Genomic DNA, 22,073 nt, shown 5'->3' with positions numbered 1-22,073 from the left:
ACCTACACCACAGCTCATGGCAACGCTGGATCCCTAACCCATTGAGTGAGGCTAGGGATTGAACCCTAACCCATAGCAGTTGGGTTTACAACCTGCTGAGCCACAATGGGAATTCTGAAAGCATCTTTTAGAGGGTTATCACACACCTGACAGGGACTGGCCTAAATATTCTCACTGAACACCTTGTAGTAAATTTCTCAACCTTCAAACATTTAGTCTCTTCCTAAGTAGTACCCCCCTCTCTCTTTTTAGGGTCTCAACCGTGGTATATGGAAGTTCCTAGGATAGGGGTTGAATCCGAGCTGCAGCTGCCAGCCTATACCACAGCCACAGCAACACGTGATTGGAGCCACATCTTTGAACTACACTGCAGCTTGCAGCAACACTGGATCCTTAACCCACTGAGCGAGGCCAGGGATCGAACCTGAATCCTCATGGATGCTAGTCGGAGTCTTAACCCCCGAGTCACAACAGTTTATTAAAAAAAAATAAACAAAAACAAAAAACAAACAGATGCATTAATAATGCTAGTTGATGACGTTCCTGTTGTGGCTCATGGGAAATGAACCTGACTAGTATCCATGTAGATGCAGGTTCCATCCCTGGCCCAACTCAGTGAGTTAAGGATCTGGCGTGGCTGTGGCTGTGGTGTAGGCCAGCAGCTGTAGCTCTGATTTGATCCCTAGCCTGGGAATATCCATATGCCACAGGTGTGGCCCTAAAAAAAAAAAAAAAAAAAAGCTAGCTGATTAATAATGCCAGTAGCATTACCAAAAGAACATATTTTGCTTATCAAGAAACATCACCTCAATAATTTTAAACCAATTTCTCACACGGTGATAGCAAGCAAGCATAAATAGTTGGCTTAGCTACAACAGAATAAATTGGTATTTTAGTTTGAAGAATTTTAAAGCAAGCCAAGTAATTGTATAAAATTTAAATTTTATGACCATGTTTGGACCGTTTAACATTAAACACAATGGAAATGTTCATATTCATTTTTTTCCCCAAAGGAAAATTTTCTGAATCATCACTATGTTGCACAGTAGAATAAAAATATGAGTCCAGGTAAACTTATTCAAGTTTCTAAAGAATGCAAATAACAGGTAAAATTTTACTTCCAAAATCTGAAGTCATTAACATGATTTTGTAGTACTGTATCTCAGGCTTTAACTAAAAACTCATTATTATTCAGATAAAGATAGTCCCCTAGTCACATTCTTTTAAAAAGCCTCTGCCCCACCACAACTTCCTGAGATCTGTGAAGAAACTGCAGTCTTGTGATCAGGCTCCATACAATACGGGCAGTTTTGTACTCATAAGGAAAAAATGGCGACTGATTTTATGTGTCAATCAGTTGTAGTCTGCTGATCTGATTAGACGCCTTGACAAATGCCTGGTGGCGATTGCATATAACGGCCAAGCATATAGGAATAATACAGTAACCCACCGTCTTGGGGTCAGCTCTTGTACAAGAGTAAAGGAACAAAAACATCTGTAAGTAAGGTATCAGAAAAATAATTGTCCAAAACCAAAAAGGTAGGGAAAGTAACCGAGATTTCAAGGAGTGTGTCCATGTGGTTCCCTCAAGGGGCTCCTCTGGGTGCTGCTGAATGTGTTCCAAGGCCAGCCTGTTGTAAGTCTCATTGATTTCAAAAACGTAGTAAAATGCTGCTGCACTTGCTAACAGATACAATCCCACTCCAATCCATCCCATCCGCTGACGGAAGTTCATCATTCTCCATGCTCTGTGCCTTCCGGTTTAAAAAAAAAAAAAATAGTTAGGGTCTAATAAAGCTGGTATTTGTCAACTATTCCAAATGTACTTTATTTCCAATAAGCTCTAAAATACCCCCCAAACACATGTGAGGTTTAAAATAACTAAATTTCCATTTATTAAAGAAATGTAAACAACTTACAGGTTTTCTGTGATAGTTATGAGGAAGTAAAGCTTCAGTATATATTGAGTGTGCTTTTTATGTGAATCCCACAGATCAACAAATCATATCTAGCTTAAATGGGTCCAGCACACCTTCCCTTAAACTGTAATTAAACTAGTTTCCTACGCAACATTTCACGTGTACCGTTCAAATACTTTCTGATTCACCAGTATTGCTTCATGTCACTCGGTTCTACAAGTCAAACCAATGTTGGAGCCCCCAAGTTAAGAAAGTAACTCTTAAACACTTACAGTGGTCCCGAAAATCTTCCTGTTCCCACGGCAAGCGTTAAAGAGTCACTCAGCTCTGAATAATCGGGTGGCTTTGGCATTTCAGAGGAAGCCACCATAAAAGAAATCCCCGGGGTTACCGGCTGGGAGAATGGTGAGCACCGCCAGTCTGGAGCAAAAGCTAATTGTGATTAAGCACAGCGTGACTGTAGCCGGTCACGCGGCGGCCCGGCCCCTGTCGCGGCTACCGGAGCCCCAGCAGATGTCACCCGGCCCAGCCCGGAGGCTCCCAGCCGCTCCGGCCTCCCTGCGGCCGGCCCCGCCCCCTATCGCGCCGCAGCGCCCGCCGGCCGCGACCAGGGCTGCGCGGGCGGCGCCAGACCCGGGCCTCTTCGCCTTGCAGCGCCGGGAGCCCAGGACCGGGCAGCGGCCACCGGCCGAGCCTGCGGAGCTGGGCAGATTCCGGCTCTCACCTCCTGTCCGGGTCGGCCCGCCAGCCGGCCGTCCCGGATGCTGCCACAGTCCGGGCTTCCGGCCCCGGCCGGAAGCGCTCTGCCCCGCCCCCAAAGGCCCGCCTCCCTTGGTGACGTCAGGGCCCCTCGGCAGCCGCGGGGCTGCCTCCTCCCGAGCGCACCTGACAGCTCTTGGGTCACTACGCAGGCGGAGGTTGCCGAGGCACCGGTGGTGACGCGACCTTCGGGTGGGCTGCCATCTGGGCCTGGTCCCTTCAGCGCTCCTCGACGTCTGTGCTTCGCTAGCGGCTCTGATCGCCGCGTCGTTCCTTGCTGCGGAGAGCGCCGCAGCGACGAGCGGTCAGCCATCCTTCGGCGCTCGTCTGCGCAGCCCCGGTTATCCCTCTCGGGTGTCCATTCGAGTGGAGGAGAGGCCACTCTCCCGCTCCTCGGGCCAGGCCATCCGGGAAGCATCGGCAGCAGGTCTTGGCGCCTCGGCCGCCGGCGGTGGACACAGACACTGGCGACTAGATAATGGAGTGCGGAAGCGGGACCCCGCGGTCTGCTGCCGGGCGCCCGAGGCCGAGAGAGGGTAAGGTGGCTGTCTGCCGCAGTAGGGCCGGCCGCCGGCGCGGGTCCTCTGGGCTTCTCCGGGCTCGGGTCATTCCTTGACACTTTCAACTAACCCGATTGCTTGGTCCTTGCAGCCCGTCGGAACTCCGGACGTAGGAGAGACTTGACGGGGGTTCCTCGGAGGAACACTGTGAACTGTGGTGGCATCCGTGGCCAGGGCAAATTGGAATTTCAATCGGTTGTTTGGGGGGCACCATGACGCTGAGGCGCTTAGAAGACTGGTGTAGGGGGATGGATGGGAACCCTTGGAAAGCACTGTTGATTGCCGGCATCCCCCAGGCCTGTAATGTGGCAGAAATGGAGGAGGCTCTGTGAGCTGGTTTAGCTCTTTTGGACGAGTACCGACTGACTGCTCAGGAGGCTGTTCCGGAGGGATGAGAATAGGCACGTAGCTTTGATAGGGCTTACTGAGGAGACGAGTCATGCTCTAGTCCCTAAGAAGATACCCGGAAAGGGGCGTGGCTGGAGAGTGCTCTTTAGCCCCCAGACCCAGACAACGAATTTTTAAGCAGATTACATGAATTCTTAAAGGGAGAGGGCATGACTTTGGGTGAGTTTACCAGAGCCCTTGGCTATGGAAACGAACCTTTTGAACTAAACCAGGGCATGATCCCAGAAATGCTTGCTGCTATGTTGGCACAGGCATTAGATGAGGCTGTGCAGCCTGCCCTGAAATACTTGAAGTACAAAAAGCCCAGAGTATTTTCAGGCAGTGACCCTCCAGAACCAGAAGAAGAAGAATTTGAATCCTAGCTGTTTCATACCACTCAAATAATGAAAACATGACAAATGTCAGATGCTGAAAAAAGAAGGCGATTGCTGGAGAGCCTTAGAGGCCCAGCATCTGATATTATTCGTGTCCTCAAGATAAACAGTCCTTTAATCACAGTCCCTGAATGCCTGCGGGCTCTTGAGCAGGTACTTGGGGTTCTCGATGACCCTAGGGAGCAGCAGTTCAAATATTTGACCACTTAGAAGGATGAAGAAAAACTGTCTGCTTACATACTAAGGCTGGAGCCTCTACTGCAGAAGCTGGTAGAGAGAGGAGCAATTGAGCCAGAAGTTGTGAATCAGGCCCATCTAGACCAAACCATTGCTGGAACGGTCTGCAGAACACCGGGCAGGAAGTTGACTCTATCAGAGGAGGCTCAGTCCCTGGCTTATTGCAGTTACTGACACTAATAAAAGATGAGGCGGTGGCGGCGGCGGCAGAGGCCCTTCTCCAGGCAGGATTAGAGGGGCATTTCACTTGAATTGGGGAAGTGAGGAAGGGCCATCTGGCAGGGCGCAGAGCATGAAGGTAGAACCGCCCAAAGGCTCAGTGATTAACACCAACCAATCCCTATCTTGTGCTGCCAAGTAACTCATTTCTGGGCAGTTCTCAGTATAACGCTTTGTCGTTTGGGGCCCTGTTTAATATCTCCTAAATGTGTCATTGACTAAAAGGATATAGTCTTGTGCAGGTATTTATACATTTAAATTCACGCCATGGATTTTCTGATACACAGTTGTTCAAAAAGGCTTATCACTGCACATGTGTGATACTCTGAGAGGACAGGCAAGGCTCGGGTGCATATGCTGATCAGATCTTGTTGAGACGTCAGCTCGTGTGATAATAGGTACAAGCATAGCTGTCAGATGTGATAATGTACCAGAAATAGATTTTAGGTGCACACTGCCCTACATTAAACATGAAGCTCCTGAGCAGTGGTTAAAGTATTATTTTCTGTGTGAATTAGAATTTTTTTATTCTGAACCATCAAAACAATAGGCAGAATTAAATGCTGAATCTGGTACTATTGCAACTGCCATCTCTAACCCCAGGTTCTGATGTGTGTCATCAAAGCATCTATTTCTGAGTATCATTTTAATAGGTTATAGACATGATCTTGTAAAATAAAGAAATGCAAATAAAATGACCTTTTAAAAATCTGTTTTGGAATTCCCATCATGGTGCAGTGGAAACGAATCTGACTTGGAACCATGAGGTTTCGAGTTCGATCCCTGGCCTTGCTCAGTGGGTTAAGGATCCGGCATTGCCATGAGCTGTGGTGTAGGTTGCAGACACGGCTCATATCTGGCCTTGCTGTGGCTGTGGTGTAGGCCAAGTGGCTGTGGCTCTGATTAGACCCCCTAGCCTGGGAACCTCCATATGCCATGAGTGTGGCCCTAAAAAGTAAAAAAAAAAAAAAAGTGCTCATGGTGGGAGAGGGATGGGCTGGGTGTTTGGGATGGAAAGGTAAAATTAGGTTGTGATGATGGTTGCACAACTATAAAAATACAATGAAATTCACTGAATTTTTTAAAAAGATATGCTCATAGAGCAGAAATCAATTGGTATTTTAAAGGAACATGGGAGCCAGCCTGAAAGAGCTCCCGCTGGCAAAAGATACAATTTGAGGAACAAATTTGGATTATAACCCAAAGTATAACATAAATATCCATGAGTTAATTCTGATATAAATAAGTGTGGGAGAAGAGTCCAGTTTTCCTTGCAGAAGATTTTAAATCATTTGTGTGGATATTCCCCCCTTTAGAAAGTGGTGTTTATTGTCGTCCCCCATTTAAATGCGGGCTGGGGGTTCCCGTCGTGGCGCAGTGGTTAACGAATCCAACTAGGAACCATGAGGTTTCGGGTTCGATCCCTGGCCTTGCTCAGTGGGTTAAGGATCTAGCGTTGCCGTGAGCTGTGGTGTAGGTTGCAGACGCAGCTCGGATCCCGCATTGCTGTGGCTCTCGTGTAGGCCAGCGGCTATGGTTCCAATTCGACCCCTAGCCTGGGAACCTCCATATGCCACGGGAGCGGCCCAAGAAATGGCAAAAAAGACAAAAAAAAAAGGAAAAAAAAATGCGGGCTGAATTTAGGAATAGATTATGGAAAGGAAAACAGTACGTTTTCAGTGGAGAAACCTGGCGAGGACTGGCCTGCTAGGTCGCAGTTATCATCAGTGATCAGTTGTGTTGATGGCCTGTACCTCTGATACCAGGCAATGACAAGGTCACTTCACGTCCTCAGAGCCCATACCCCCGTCATGAGAGAAACACGAGACAAACCCACAAAATACCTAACACTCCTCAAAACTGTCAAGATCAGGGAGTTCCCGTCATGGCTCAGTGGTTAACGAATCCAACCAGGAACCATGAGGTTTCAGGTTCGGTCCCTGGCCTTGCTCGGTGGGTTAAGGATCTGGCGTTGCCGTGAACTGTGGTGTAGGTTGCAGACACAGCTCGGATCCCGTGTTGCTGTGGCTCTGGCGTAGGCTGGTGGCTACAGCTCCGATTGGACCCCAGCCTGGGAACCTCCATATGCCTCAGGAGCAGCCCAAGAAAAGGCAAAAAGGCAAAAAGGCAAAAAAAAAAAACAAAAAAAAAACCGTCAAGATCATGAAAAACAAGAGACTGAGAAACTGTCACAGACCAGAGAAGAGTAAGGAGACCTGGTAACTAAATGCGCTGCGGTATTTCTGGAAGGGATTTTGGAACAAAGGACCTCAGTGGGAAAAATGAAATCTGAATGTCGTCTAGAGTTTAGTTAATAGTAATATATCAATGTTGGTTTCTTCTTTTTTTTTTGTCTTTTTTTGCTATTTCTTGGGCCGCTCCCATGGCATCTGGAGGTTCCCAGGCTAGGGATCTAATCGGAGCTGTAGCCGCCGGCCTATACCACAGCCACAGCTACACGGGATCTGAGCCGCCTCTGCAACCTACACCACAGCTCACGGCAACGCTGGATCATTAACCCACTGAGCAAGGGCAGGGACCGAACCCGCAACCTCATGGTTCCTAGTCAGATTCGTTAACCACTGCGCCACGACGGGAACTCCAATGTTGGTTTCTTAGAGGGGACAAACGTATCATGGTAATGAAAGAGGTTAATGAAGCTAAGTGAGTATACACAAACTTTCTGGACTAGCCTTGTAACTTTTCTCTAAGAATAAAACTATTCTAAAATAAGGAGTTTGCTGGTGGCTCAGTGGGTTGAGGATCCAGTGTTGTCACTGCTGTGGCTTGGGTCACTGTTGTAGCACAGGTTGGATCCCTGGCCCAGGAACTTCTGAATGCCCCTGGTGAGGCTGGAAAACAAACAAACAAACAAAAAAGCTATTCTAAAACAGGACATTTGGGAGTTCCCGACATGGCTCAGCTGAATCTGACTAGCATCCGTGAGGACGCAGGTTCGATCCTTGGCTTTGTTCAGTGGGTTAAGGATCTGGTGTTGCCATGAACTGTGGTGTAGGTCGAAGACGAGGTACAGATCCTGCATTGCTCTGGCCAGCAGCTTCAGCAGCTTCAGCTCTGATTCGACCTGTAGCCTGAGGACCTCCATATGCCACAGGTGCGGCCCTAAAAAGACAAAAAAATAAAAGAAAAAAAAATTAAATAAATAAAATAAGATGTTTGCTGAAATACACACATAGATTCTTTCATACATTCGTAAACAGATAACAAACGACCTGGGAAGCCTTCTGGTGAAGTCAGTCACTAAGGAGTGTAGAGCCGGAGGACCCGCCCTTCCTACAAAACCGTTATTCATCTAAACACCACCAGGTGGCAGAAAGTACTCAGATTAGACCTGGGGCCAAAGCAGGAAAAGGGATTATTTCTTACATAAGTGGCGTTATATCTGCCTCCCGCAAAGACTGGAAAATTTCTCAAGCCTTTATGTGGAAATATACTTAAACACTCAATCTGGGACACTGACTTTCTCTCTAGGTCTGTGACCCTTCTAGAATCTTCTAACTACCTTGTCAGAGAAGCCCAGCCTTGGCAAAAGAACTAATCCATCTGCAGAAGTGAAGAACACCCTTTGTGATTCCATTTCATTCCCAGCCAGAGCAGTTCACAAAATTCAAAACTAGATGGTTTTAGAGATCAATTTCTGAAAGTCTCTTAAAGAGAATGAATTTTTCTTTTTTGGCTGCCCAGTGGCATATGGAGTTCTCAGGCCGGGATCAGATCCTAGCCCCAGTTGCGACCTATGCCACAGCTGCGGCAGCGCCAGAGCCTTTCACCCACTGTGCCAGGCTGAGGATCGAACCTGCGTCCTGGAGCTGCAGAGATGCTGCCGATCCCGTTGCACCGAAGCGGGAACTCCTAAAGAGAATGACGTTTAGGTGGAAAGTACTCATCTTTGGGTGTCATAGTTTCCCATACACTCTCCTGCCTCTGCTACCTGTGGGCCTAACTCTGCTTTCAGAGGTGTTAGTTTTCTTGTTGTGTACACATAGATTACCATGGTGTATTAAACAATTCACCATACAGTAAAGTAGGCAAGTCCTCACCCTGAGAGGTGGGTTGGGAGTCAGAAAGCTGGGCACTGACATAATAGAATATCGCCGACGAGGGAAGTGAGGCTCAGAGAAGGTGATTGGTTTGCTCAAGGATACTCAGCATGGTAGTGGCAGAGCCCAGACTTGAACCCAGATATGCCTCTGGTTCTATGACCTGAAGAAAAGGCACTAAATCCCTCTTGGACTTCAGGTTCTTTACCTACAAAATCGATGGTCCCTTGTAACTCTGAAACCAGGTGACCTCAAAAGATCTTTGTTTGAATATCTTTAATGTAAAAACTGACTTTCAATTCTTAATATTCCTCATAATTGTCACTTAACATGTGTTCCCAAGTAGTATCAGGATATCTTTTGAGAAATGTGCTTTCCACCTCTCCAATGAGATTCTATATTTCCCCTGATATCAAGGTGTATTATAGCCCCAGGTAAGCCCAACAAGGTGTTTCATACTTGGAAAGTAGTACATATTTCTTAACTAATCTGTAGTGCTCTGATGTAATAATATATAAAATGATAATTTTAATTATAGATATAGTATATAATTATAGATAGAATGTTTTTATGTTCTACTTCTTAGTTTATTTTTGCTTTTTAGGGCCGCACGTGCAGCATATGGAAGTTCCCAGGCTAGGGGTCAAATCGGAGCTGAAGCTGCTGGCCTACACCACAGCCACCGCCACAGCCACACGGGATCTGGGCCACATTTGACTTACACCACAGCTCACAGCAACACTGGATCCTTAACCTACTGAGTGGGGCCACGGATCGAAACTGCGTCCTCGTGGATACTAGTCAGGTTCCTTACCACTGAGACACAACAGGAATAATAATTAACATAATGACATAATAATCATGGCTATCATTTGTTAAGCTCTTCCTACGTGCCCAGCATGGCACTAAAAGCCTTACATATGTTGCTTCATTTAATTTTGACCACAACTCTGTTGGTACAATTCTATCCTTAATTTCAAATAAGGAAGCAGACCTTTGGATAGGTAAAGTGGCTTGCCCAGAATCACATGGCTAGAAGCTACCTAGATCTGCCTGTTCTGGGGCCAGTACCTTAACCACCATCCCACCACGCCTCCAAGAGTATCTGGCTCTGAACCAAACTGGCATCACTTCAAGACTGGGTATGGGTGGGAGTTCCCTGGTGGTTAAGGACCCGGCATTCTCACTGCTGTGGCTCGGGTTCAATCCCTAGCCTGGGAACTTTCACATCCCATGAGCGAGGCCAAAGAAAGCAAAAACAAAAACAAAAACAAAAAACAAACCAAGACTGGGTATGAATACACGAATATAACCACTAGAGGTGAACCAGGTTGTGACCACGTCCAGGCCCTATCCAACACCACTCCCGTCCAAAATAAATAAAAGTAATACAACCCAGCTTAGGCTGCAGGAGAAAGACTGTTTAGCTACCAGCCAACAACCACTAGCCCTTCCTCCTTTGTATCTAAAGCCAGATTTGTTCACCCTCTTTACAGAACCATGACTTTCAGGGGAAACCTAGCCTTTCCCCAGTGCCTGCAGGAGGTGGGGGTGGTAAATCTTGACTTGGTACCTTTACTGAAGTGCTTGTTTTAGGCATGGGCGACACAGTGCAATTCCATCCAGTGAAATATGAGCAGCTATTTTTCAATCTTTATGTGAGAATGGCTCTGGTGCCAGACTACCAATTCAGATTCCTACTTCACTTTTTTCTTTTTGTCTTTTTCGGGCTGCACCCACAGCCCATGGAGGTTCCCAGGCCAGGGGTCGAATCGGAGCTGTAGCTGCTGGCCTATGCCACAGCTCACAGCAACGTTGGATCCTTGCCCCAGTGAGTGAGGCCAGGAATGGAACCTGCATCCTCATGGTTGCTAATCAGATGTGTTTCTGCTGAGCCACGGCGGGCACTCCCACCATTTTATAACTCTGTGACTTTGGGAAAGTTTGCTTTTTTAACACCTCCTGGACTTCAGTTTCAAATTCAGCTGAAAACAGGGATAATAATGGCACTTCCCCACAGGGTCACTGTGAAGACCACGTGAATTCATAACGTGAAGTTCTGGGAACGGTGCCTGCTGCAGAGAAAAGACCCAGTACACAGCTATTGTATTTGTTCTCTATTGCTGCACAACAAATTGCCCCAAAATTTAAAGGCTGAAAACAGGTGATCTGCAGATCAAGAATCTGGGAGCGGATTTCTCGTTGTGGCTCAGCAGTAACGTACCTGACTAGTATCCATGAGGATGCGGGTTTGATCCCTGATCTCGCTCAGTGGGTTAAAGGATCCAGCATTTCTATGAGCTGTGGTGTAAATCAAAGATGCAGCTCAGATCCTCTGTTGCTGTGGCTGTGGTGTAGACCGGCAGCTGCAACTCCGATTGGACCCCTAGCCTGGGAACTTCCATAGGCTGTAGGTGCAGCCCCAAAACCAAAACAAACAACAACAAAAAAACCTGGGAGAGACTTCGCTGGGAGGTTCTGGCTCTTTAGCGGAGGTGTCAGTCAGGTGTCACCCACGGGGGCCGCTCCATGACGTGGCAGCCGATTTCCACCGGAAGCAAGCCATCCAGGTGAGAGTGAGAGAATCCCCAAGAACGGAAGTCATGGCCTTTTTATAATCTTATCTCAAAAGTGGCATCCCATTACTTCGGTCATATTCTATTCATTAGGAGCAAGTCAACAAATCCAGCCCATACTCAAGGAGAGGAGATGGCACAGAAGTGAGAATTCCAGGAGGTGAGACTCCTGGGGACCCTCATAGAGGCTATGACAGCTTCTGGTGGTGGTGGTTGTACAAAGTCTGTACTTTTGTTAATACGACTTTATATTTTCCCTTTAAATAGTAAAATGCCTCTGTTAGATCCAGATTAAAAGAAAAAAATCCTGTTACATTCCTTGGCTCTAATTTAACTCTTTCATGGATCGGAGTAATAAACACAGATTAGCTCTTTGTCCCTTCTAAGGGCCGCCACGGGCCCTCTTAGGTTTTACAACCAGCATATGTTCAGCTTATTAGAGTACAGACATAATTACCTCCTCAATCTCTCTCCACTGTGAGCAGTAAATGTCCAGCTGCTGCCTAATTTCCAAGTCCCTTCTGATCTAGCCTCCTTCCCTTTTGACAGCCCTTTAAGGAGAATCAGTAACCCCATCCTTCTGGGAATGGAGAGGAGACTTTGTCCCAACTAGCTCTGCTGCCTCCGAAACTGCACCTTCAACACACAAGGAAAACTTTCAAAATGTGCATTCCTTTAATCACATGTATTCTGGCTCTAGAATTGTATGCAGGAGTTCCTGCTGTGACACAATGGCATCTGCAGTGTCTCTGCAGTGCCAGGATGCATATTCGATCCCCGGCCTGCCACAGTGGGTTAAAGGATCTGATGTTGCTGCAGCTGCTGTATAGGTTGCAGCTGCGGCTCAGATCTGATCCCTGGAGTGGGAACTCCATATGCACTGGGGCAGGCCAAAAAGAAAAACAAAAAACAAACCAGGAAGTCCCATCATGGCTCAGTGGAAAGGAATCTGACTAGCATCCATGAGGATGCAGGTTCGATCCCTGGCCTCCATCAGTGGGTTAAGGATCCAGGATTGCCGTGAGCTGTGGTGTAGGTCGCAGATGTGGCTCAGATCTGGCATTGCTGAGGCTGTGGCGTAGGCCAGTGGCTACAGCTCCGATTTGATCCCTAGCCTGGGAACCTCCATATGCCTTGGGTGTGGCCCTAAAAAGACAAAAAACAAACAAACAAAACTGTATCCTGAGGAGTTCCCTGGTGGCCTAGTGGTTAAGGACCTAGCATTGTCACTGCTATGGCTCAGGTTTGACTCCTGGCCCAGGAAGTTCTGTATGCTGCAGGCATCCCACCCCCTCCCAAAAATAAATGTATCCTGAGATATTAAGAATGGCCAAAAGAATGGACTAAAAGTGTTTTTCACTGCAATATTTTTATCATTGTGACAATTGGAAACTACATAAATGCCTAATAATAAGTGATAGGTTGAGTAAATTATGCCATGTCCAAAGGGCGATAACCTCTATGGTGGTTAAAAGAAAATTGTACTGGGTGGAACCATATGCAATTGCTATTTTTGTGGTTCAGAACTGGTTAAATTTTGGTAATCTCACATGGTTCAGCCTAATAGAAGGATATTTTTTGTATACAAATAGATTTATAACTGACTATTGAGTGAAAAAAGCCAAGTGAAAGTGTATTTATGGAATGGTTTCATTTTTGTGTTGACACAATGAAATGAAATGAATTTGTAAAGAAAACTACCTGGCCAAGCATACCTCAAAATGTTAACAGTCGTTATCTTTGGGTGGCAGAATTATGTGCTATTTTATTCATTGATTTTTCTTTTAGGGCCACACCTGTGGCATATGGAGTTTCTCAGGCTAGTGGTTGAATCTGAGCTGTAGCTGCCAGCCTACACCACGGCCAAGCCACGCCAGATCCGAGCCGCCTCTGTAACCTATGCTGTTGCAGCTTACGGCAACGCCAAATCCTTAACCCACGGAGCAAGGCCAGGAATTGAACCCCAGTCCTCACGGATACTAGTTGGATTTGTTTCTGCTGCACCATGGCAGGAACTCCGGAAGTCCCTGAATTTTCATTTTTGTCTTTGTTTTATAGTTTTCACTGTTCCCTACCTTGTTCCAAACAGACCCTTAGGTCAGGACCTGGGGATGGCTGTCCCCAGCCCCTCACTTGGGTGGAAGCCACTGGGGGCTGCATCTTATGATGTTTATTTACGTCCCATTTGCAGGCAGCCCGCCCTGTGATCAAGTTTCTTTTCTGTTTGTTTTATTCGCTTTCACCTGTGAAGCTTTTTTCAAAGGAGTCTGAGAAAAGGTGTGGTGGGATCTCAGTGGTGTGTTGCTCCTTAGTCATCAAGTCTCATCTCAACGGTGAGGCACTGAGTACCTGTTGCAAAGTGCTGTTTTCCCCAGTGGGGCTCGAGATGTCACCCCAGGGTGACAGGGTAGTGGGGCAGCTTTTTGGTTGGAGGAACCCCCAAAGGTCAGTGTAGGGAGACCTGTTCTCGCAGGCTGTTCAGGTTCTCCAGGGAACATCCTTTAATCTCCTACCCAAGGGGGTGAGCCTGACTACTGACATCCCAAGAGACAGATGGAAAATGGAAGCCCTGGGTGGTGTCTGCGACCCACACCACAGCTCACGGCAACACCGGATCCTTAACCCACTGAGTGAGGCCAAGGATCGAACCTGCGTCCTGATGTTTCCCAGTCAGATTTGTTTCCACTGAGTCACGATGGGAACTTTCCTAGTATTTCTGTTGGGAATGTGGACCCTTGTGACTTCCCTGGTTTCCCATCAGGAGCCTCCCCTCACCCCACATTGTGCCTGGCATCCCTGAGTCAGAAGCATTTCTGGTTCAAGTTCAACTTGTCCAGACAATGAACCTCCATCTCCTGCCAAGGTGGGGCCGTACAGGGTAGGGTGGGGCTCTGGGTGTCCTAGTGTTTCTTTCTTTCTTTTCTTTTTTTTTTTTTTTGGTCTTTTTAGGGCCGCACCCGAGGCATATGGAAGTTCCTAGGCTAGGGGTGGCATTAGAGCTCTAGCCACTGGCCTACGCCACAGCCACAGCAATGCCACATCTGAGCCACATCTGCGACCTACACCACAGCTCACAGCAACGCCGGATCCTTAACCCACCAAGCGAGGCCAGGGATCAAACCTGCGTCCTCATGGTTCCTAGTCAGTTTCCACTGAGCCATGACGAGAACTCACCTAGTATTTCTTTATCTGACTCTCAGCCAGACCCTCTGATGCTTCCTGTGGATGCTGTAACAAATTACCACACACTTGGTGGCTTAAAACGACAAAAATGTATTCTCTCACAAGTCAGAAGTCCAAAACCAGTTTCACTCGTCCAAACTCAAAGAGTGGGCAGGCTAGCCTCCCTGCAGAGGCTCTGGCATAGTATCCATTCTCGCCTTCTGAGTTTTGCTGGTTGCTGGCATTCACTGGCTTGCGGGCATATCATTCCAGTCTTCAAGGACACACCACATTGCACTTCTCTCTGCCCCACCTTCACGTAGCCTTTTCCTCTTGGTCCATGTCAAATCCTTCTCTGCTTCCTCTTGTGATCACATTTGGGCCACCAGGACAACCCAGGACAATCTCTGTCTCAAAATCCTTAATTTAATCACATGGGCAAAGATCCTTTTTTTCCAAGTAAGGCGGAGTTCCTGTTGTGGCGCAGTGGAAACGAGTCTGACTAGTGACTGTGAGATTGCAGGTTCGATCCCTGGCCTTGCTTAGTGGGTTGAGAATCTGGTGTTGCCATGAGCTGTGGTGTGGGCTGCAGATGCTGCTCAGGTCCAGCGTTGCTGTGGCTGTGGTGTAGGCCGGCAGCTGTAGCTCCCATTCGACTCCTAGCCTGGGAACCTCCATGTGCCACAGGTGCAGCCCTGAAAGGCAGGAAAAAACAAAACCCAAAAAACCCAATTACGGCAATAGTCACAGTTTCCAGGGATTAGGACCCAATATCTTTGGGGGCCATTGTTCAACCGGTTACTGTCTTCAGTCCCATGTCCCGGCTCCTGGCGGTGCCTGCTTCTGTCCCTGGTGCTTTTAATGCATTTGGAAGTTCTGCGAGGGGTAAAAATTTGCTCTCAACTCGTGCCCTCTGTGGTGTAGCTTTCTCTGCTCTTCTAGGTCAGGGCCATTCCTTCAATACTCGGCCTTATTCCAAAAATGCATTGATGTCTTGCTATCCTCTGAATGTTTGCGTCCCTTTCAGTTTATGTTGATATCTTAATACCCAAAGACGATGGTATTAGGAGGTGAGGTATTTGGCATTAGGTGATTAGGGAGTAAGGATGAAGTCCTCATCATACAAAGGGGGTCCAGGGAGTTCCCTTCGTGGCACAGTGGAAGTGAATCCGACTAGAATTCCTGAGGATGTGGGTTCGATCCCTGGCCTCACTCAGTGGGTCAGGGATCTTGAGTTGCCAGGAGCTGTGGTATAGGTTGCAGAAGTGGCTCAGAACACAGTTGCCGTGGCTGTGGTGTAGGCCAGCAGCTTACAGCTCCAATTTGACCCCTAGTTTAGGAACTTCCATATGCCGTGGGTGTGGCCCTAAAGAGCAAAAAAAAAAAAAGAGGTTCCAGGAATTCCCTAGTGACCTAGTGGTTAAGGATGTGGTGTTGTCACTGCTGTGGCATGGGTTCAAACCCTGGCCTGGGAACTTTTGCATGCCATAGGCATGGCCAAATAGAAAGAGGCTTCAGAGAGCTCCCTTGCCCCTTTGCCATGTGAGGGGACAACGAGAAGTCCTTGACCCAGAGGAAGGCCCCTCCTGACTGTGCTGGTGCCCTGACTTCTAGCCTGTAGACCCTGGGAAATAAATGTCTGTTGTTCATAAGCCACACAGTCTGTGCTATTTTGTTTTCCTGCCCAAGTGGACTGAGACCCAGCTCTTCTCCTCAGCCCATGCACCCTCTTCTTCTCCTCGTTCTATAGGCTTATACTTGTTTTAGTCTTTGGATGAATTTCAGGTGGAAATTGAAAGAAGTGTGTGTGCGTGTTTAATATACAGCATTTGGGAGTTCCCTGGTGGCTCAGGGGATTAAGGAGTGTGGTCCAGTGTTGTCACTGCTGTGGCGTGGGTTGCAACCCTGGCCCCAGAATTTCTGCATGCCATGGGTGCAGCCAAAAAAGTTTATATGTATAATTATATATACATAATTACACTATTATATATATATATATATACAGTGTTTACCAAATGTCTCTCCAATAGTTTTAAATATTTTCATAAATAGCTTACTTGCCTCTCCACTTGTTACAATATTATACACTTCTTTTCTTCTTTTTCTGTTTTTTTCTTTTTGTATTTTTTTGTCTTTTTAGGGCCGCACCCACAGCCTATGGAGGTTCCCAGGCTACGGCTCTAATCGGAGCTGTTGCTGCTGGCCTACGCCAGAGCCACAGCAGCGCCAGATCTGAGCCGCATCTGGACCTACACGATAGCTCACGGCAATGCCAGATCCTTAACCCACTGAGCAGGTCGGGAATTGAACCTGAAAACCACGGTTCCTAGTCGGATTCGCTTCCACTGCACCACGATGGGAACTCCTATATGCTTCTTTTCAAAATGGTCTCATACTAAGAGCAGGTAGACAGGGTGCTAGAAATCACACCTATTACCCAAAAGCAAAAGTCGAAGTTCGAGTCCACTGTTATAATGTTTTTTAAAACATATCCCAGGAGAACCCTCGTATCCATGAGGATTCAGGCTGTTCCTTGGCCTCCTTCTGTGGGTTGAAGATCCTATGTTGCTGTAATCTGTGGTATAGGCTGGCAGCTGTAGCTCTGATTAGACCCCTAGCTTAGGAACTTCCATATGCCAAGGGTGTAGCCCTTAAAAACACCAAGGGGGGAAAAAAAAAAAAAAAAAAAAGGAGTTCCCTTCATGGCGCAGTGGTTAACAATTCCGACTAGAAACCATGAGGTTGTGGGTTTGATCCCTGGCCTTGCTCAGTGGGTTAAGGATCTGGCGTTGCTGTGAGCTGTGGTGTAGGTCGCAGACGCGGCTCGGATTCTGCGTTGCTGTCGCTCTGGTGTAGGCTGGTGGCTACAGTTCCGATTAGACCCCTAGCCTGGGAACCTCCATATGCCGCGGGAGCGGCCCACGAGATAGCAAAAAAGACAAAAAACAAAAACAAAAAAAACCACCAAGGGGGAAAAAAAAAAAAGCAGGGGAGGAGAGATTCTTCTGCTGGTCCAGTGTATTTGTCAGCTTCTACTGTGTAACAAATACCCCCATATCTCAGTGGCTTCCAACAGCAAACATGTGTTTCCTGTTCATGGTTCTGTGGAAGAGTCGATGGTTGGTAGTGGACTGTGCCTTGGCTAGTTTCTCCTGGGCTTCCATGGGCTGGGCTCCAGGCTGTCAGCTGGGTTCAGGAGGGCTCCACGTCTTTCCAGAGCTCAGGTGGGAGGAACAGGAGGTCCCTGGAGTGTATGCTCTTCTCATGCAAGACGGCAGGAGCTCAAGACCAAGACAGAAACACTGCTCAGAAAGGGCACATGGTCACTTTGCCCAAATTCCGAGGGTCAGTGCAAGTCATACAGCCAAGCTCAAAGTCAGCAGGGCGGGGAGGTGTGGGTTGGAAGGAGGAAATAGAATCTATCACACCAGGGCAGCAACGTCAGATGACAGATGGCAGCAGTGTCCCTTTCTAGTCTGTTTCAGGGTTGTGATTTGGTCAGTGATTCTGGCCCAATATCTAATCTCAGTTCTCAAGCCAGTTTTGTGAGCCTTTGGTCAGTTCCTTTTCAGCTTCAATCAGCCAGAGTGGCTTATAGCTCAGAGTCCTGCCTGAAACACAGGACAATGACTCTTCCCCGGCCTTAAACATGGCTTGGTGGTCGCTGGCCTCGTGTCTCTCAGTCTCAGGCCCACTCAGCTACCTGCTCCGGGGCTGGGACTCTGTAAACCACATTCCAGAACCTGCCATCTCGCTTTCTGACAGATCCAGCCCATCCAGAGAAAGGCTGACAAAGAGGAAGGGAAAGGGAACATATTTCCTGCAGCTGGAATCGCTTGTCTGTGTTGTCTTGGAACCGAGGTTGGTCCCAGCCTCCAGATTCCTTCAGCACCTCCTGCCCCCTCCTGTGTACCAGCAGTGGTGGGCAGTGTCCCCTCCTTGGGGTGTTCCTGATATGGATGACTAATGCTCAATCATTGACCCAGGTTGGGGACATCCAGCTGGAGTAAGTCACCCCCCAACTAAGTACTGTGCAGGGAGGTGGGGAGGATGAGGAAGGGGGTTCCTCCCACCCCTGCCTCCTGGGTGGCCAGGCGCGCCTTTGGGGCCTCAGGGGTCCTGGAGTGTTTCAAGGAGGCATCTGCAGTGCATAGTCACACGAGGACAGAACAGAGTCTTGTGGCATCGCTGGGCGTTGTCCATGCTGAGAACCTGATCCGTCCTGCGTGCAGACGACAGAGGCGCCTTCATCCAGAACCTCCCAGGAGAAGCTGGGGCCATGCCAGCCCACCCCCGGACTCAACGCACTTCACACGCAGCCCTTCCTGCTCCATCCCTTCCCAGAGAAGGCCTAGTCTCTCTTCTTTCCTGGTAGATCCAGATGGGCCAATGAAACTGGACCCTAAAACACCACCCATTGAAAAACTGGTTTCCCTTGCCCTGAGGGCTGGAAGGACACTGCTACCGCAAGGCAAGGGACAAAATCAGAAGTATTTACCACCACCCCCGCACCCCGGCTATGTGGGGGGAGGGGAGAGTCCCTCCTAAATTGTGCTGAACACTTCCAAGGCAGGGAAGAAAAGGAACAAAAACAACTGTTAAAATTTCATATTCAGGAAGTTCACTTGCTGTCCTAGCTTTTAAATGAAATGAAACTTAAAAATACAAACACAGGAGTTCCTGTACTGGCTCAGTGGAAACGAATCCAACTAGGAACCATGAGGTTGGGAGTTCGATCCCTGGCCTCGCTCAGTAGATTAAGGATCCGGTGTCGCCATGAGCTGTGGTATAGGTTGCAGACGCAGCTCGGACCTGGTGTTGCTGTGGCCTAGGCCAGTCGCTACAGCTCTGGTTGGACTTCTCTCCTGGGAACCTCCATGTGCGGCTGGTGGGGCCCCAAAAAAGACAAAAAGACAAAAACAAAAACACAGAATCATGAACTCCAAGTTAATATTAAATCAAATTGATGGATGATATCTTACTGAAACTGAATCACTGTGAACCACTGGGGTGTGGTTTAATGGGACAAAGATGTATTTTCAACATTTAAAACATTTTTTTTAGATAATGGACAATTATTTGAGTCACTGACATTATCACTGTCGGTTTTTGGGGGGAAGCTTTGAATATAAACTTCTTTTAAACTGCCTATCCATTATTTTAATGAGCCAGTCAATTTAATTGTTCACCCCCCAAAGGAATACAGAATATATTTTTAAAGTATTTAGTGAAATTCTTTCACTGTTTATTTATACCACACTTAACTGCTAGTACACGTTGTCACAAGTTGGATGGGAAGGAAATGAGAGCTAGAAAATCCATCTTCTCATAGGACCACCCAATTCTCTGGCCATCTTTCTTGCTTTGAACTCTGGTGAAATACTTGCTTTCAATGATACTGCACACTGATTTGTCTGCCATGAACACGACCTTGATTCAAATGGAAAAGTTGGCTTAAAATCCTGAAGCAGTACTTGGTTTTGGGGTGGCCATCTAGATGATCCAAAAATGAAAATGCAGCATTGAAAATTTTGGGGAGAACCCAGAGACCCCCAGGAATATACCTATAGACTCCAAGTGGAAAAGCCCCATTCAGCATTCCATGGGGAGAAGATGAGGATGAAAAGAGAGATTGCTCCGCGGCCTCATGCCTGGGCCATGGAGATATCCACTGCCGACCTGCAGAAACAGTAGACCGTTAAGAGATGGAAGGAAGTGAGTTCCCAAGGACAGGTGCAGACACACCTCCTATACATTCAAGGCGGAGGCAGCCTCCTCCAGGAAGCCTGATGCAATCCTGGCCAGAACGAGATGCCTTCTAGAAGTAAACAACATAAGATATATGATTACTTTTCCACTGTGCTTCCCTGAAATGTGAGCTGCAGATTTCTCCAAAAATGGCATTATTTCATTCTTTTTATGGCTCGGTGATTTTCCATCATATATTTGAACCATATCTTCTTGAGTACGGTTTGGAAAAAAAAAAATGGGAATAAGCAGTTAATTTCCTCTGGGAATGAAGGAGGAGGTAGTCAAGGAACTTCCTTTCCACGCTGCAATACGTTATGCATTTTTCACATAAGCATATGTATTTTATTTTATTATTCATTTCATTAAAGAATAAAGAGTACCTCAACTCTTCAAGACCAATACTGCCCAGAGTGACAGGCAAATACGTCTTGGATTTTCTGGCTCAGCTTTGGTCAGCTCTTCTTTCAATGAAGTGTCCTCTCCTTGATTATAGAAGTCAGCTTCATTGTCGAAAATTCAGAAAATACAGTAAAGTGGATAGGAAACAAATTTCTATGACCCAGAGATAATCGCCACTATTCTTTAATTGAAGTATAGTTGATTATACTGTTGTGTTAGTTTCAGTGTCCAGCAAGTGATATATATGTATATATACACATATATATAATAAACAAGATTTGAACAGACTTTCCTGTGCTATACAATAGGGCCATGTTGTTTATATATTTTATATATAGTAGTGTGTATCTGCTAATTCCAAATCCCCAATTTATCCCCTCCCTGCCCCTTTCCCCTTTGGTAACCGTAAGTATGTTTTCTACCTCTGTGAGTCTTTTCCTGTTTTGTAAATAAGTTCATTTGTATCATTTGTTAGATGCAACATATTAGTGATATCATATATTTGTCTTTGTCTGACTGACTTCACTTAGTATGATAATCTCTAGTTGCAGCTATGTTGCTGCAAATGGCATTGTTTCATTCTTTTTATGGCTCAGTGATATTCCATCATATATTTGAACCATATCTTCTTTATCCACTCTTCTGCTGATGGACATTTAGGTTGTTTCCATATCTTGGCCATTGTAGATAGTGCTGCAGTGAACATTGAGGTGCATGGATCTTTTCAAGTTAGAGTTTTTCTCTAGATATATGCCCTAAAACAGGAGTGCCGAATCCTACCGTAACTCTATTTTTAGTTTTTTAAGGACCCTCCAGGCTGTTTTCCTTTGTCTTTTGTCTTTTTTGTTGTTGTTGTTGCTATTTCTTGGGCCGCTCCCGCGGCATATGGAGGTTCCCAGGCTAGGGGTCGAATCGGAGCTGTAGCCACCGGCCTACGCCAGAGCCACAGCAACGCGGGATCCGAGCCGCGTCCGCAACCTACACCACAGCTCACGGCAACGCCGGATCATTAACCCACTGAGCAAGGGCAGGGACCGAACCCGAAACCTCATGGTTCCTAGTCGGATTCGTTAACCACTGCGCCACGACGGGAACTCCCAGGCTGTTTTTCATAGTGGCTCTGCCAATTTACATTCTCACCAACAGTATAGGAAGGTTCCCTTTTATCTATGCCCTCCAGCGTTTACAGTTTGCAGACTTTTTTTTTTTTTTTTTTGCCCATGCCCACAGCATGAGTAAATTCCCAGGCCAGGGATTAAACTTGAGCCACAGCAGTGACGACACCAATTCCTTAACTAGGAGACCACCTGGGGACTCCATATTATTTGTAGACTTTTTGATGATGCTCATTTGTCACCAGTGTGATGATACCTCCCTGTAGTTTTGATTTGCATCTCTGTAATAATTAGCGATATTAAGCATATTTTCATGTGCCTGTTGGCCATCTGGATGTGTTCTTTGGAGATATATATATATTTTTTTTTGTTTTTTTTTTTTTTGTCTTTTTGCTATTTCTTGGGCTGCTCCCGCAGCATATGGAGGTTCTCAGGCTAGGGGTCTAATCGGAGCCGTAGCCACCAGCCTATGCCAGAGCCACAGCAACTGGAGAACCAAGCTGCATCTGTGACCTATACCACAGTTCACGCCA

General features: G+C 47.0%; 2 protein-coding genes across 3 annotated transcripts; one reads left to right on the top strand and one right to left on the bottom strand.

The window, feature by feature from the left end:
- Positions 1-925: 925 nt before the first annotated feature.
- LYSET (lysosomal enzyme trafficking factor) lies at positions 926-2,720 on the bottom strand. Of its 2 annotated transcripts, none has more exons than XM_047796389.1 (2): positions 2,644-2,720; positions 926-1,754 (listed from the first exon to the last, which is right to left on the bottom strand). In XM_047796389.1, exon 2 carries the CDS (start codon positions 1,736-1,738, stop codon positions 1,343-1,345), a length of 396 nt encoding a protein of 131 aa, XP_047652345.1. In that variant the 5' UTR covers positions 1,739-1,754; positions 2,644-2,720; the 3' UTR covers positions 926-1,342. The 2 variants fall into 2 exon arrangements, with proteins under 2 accessions (XP_047652345.1, XP_047652344.1); XM_047796388.1 differs by lacking the exon at positions 2,644-2,720 and adding an exon at positions 2,192-2,394.
- Positions 2,322-5,187, top strand: LOC125136769 (predicted GPI-anchored protein 58). The gene is made up of 3 exons (XM_047797551.1): positions 2,322-2,328; positions 2,367-3,214; positions 3,330-5,187. Exons 1-2 carry the CDS (start codon positions 2,322-2,324, stop codon positions 3,155-3,157), a joined length of 798 nt encoding a protein of 265 aa, XP_047653507.1. The 3' UTR covers positions 3,158-3,214; positions 3,330-5,187.
- The last annotated feature ends 16,886 nt before the right edge of the window (positions 5,188-22,073 follow it).

The sequence above is a fragment of the Phacochoerus africanus genome, chromosome 9 (genome assembly GCF_016906955.1).
Source record: "Phacochoerus africanus isolate WHEZ1 chromosome 9, ROS_Pafr_v1, whole genome shotgun sequence".
Lineage (NCBI taxonomy): Eukaryota > Metazoa > Chordata > Mammalia > Artiodactyla > Suidae > Phacochoerus > Phacochoerus africanus.
Note: the sequence above shows the minus strand (reverse complement) of the source record. Positions and strands in the feature narration are given on the sequence as shown.

Bases quoted from the DNA above. Each gene is read 5' to 3' on its own strand.
- LYSET (XM_047796388.1), bottom strand. From the start codon at position 2,289: ATGGTGGCTTCCTCTGAAATGCCAAAGCCACCCGATTATTCAGAGCTG. The intron at 1,755-2,191 runs GTAAGTGTTTAA...TTAAACCGGAAG, and splicing joins GGAAGATTTTCGGGACCACT to GCACAGAGCATGGAGAATGA.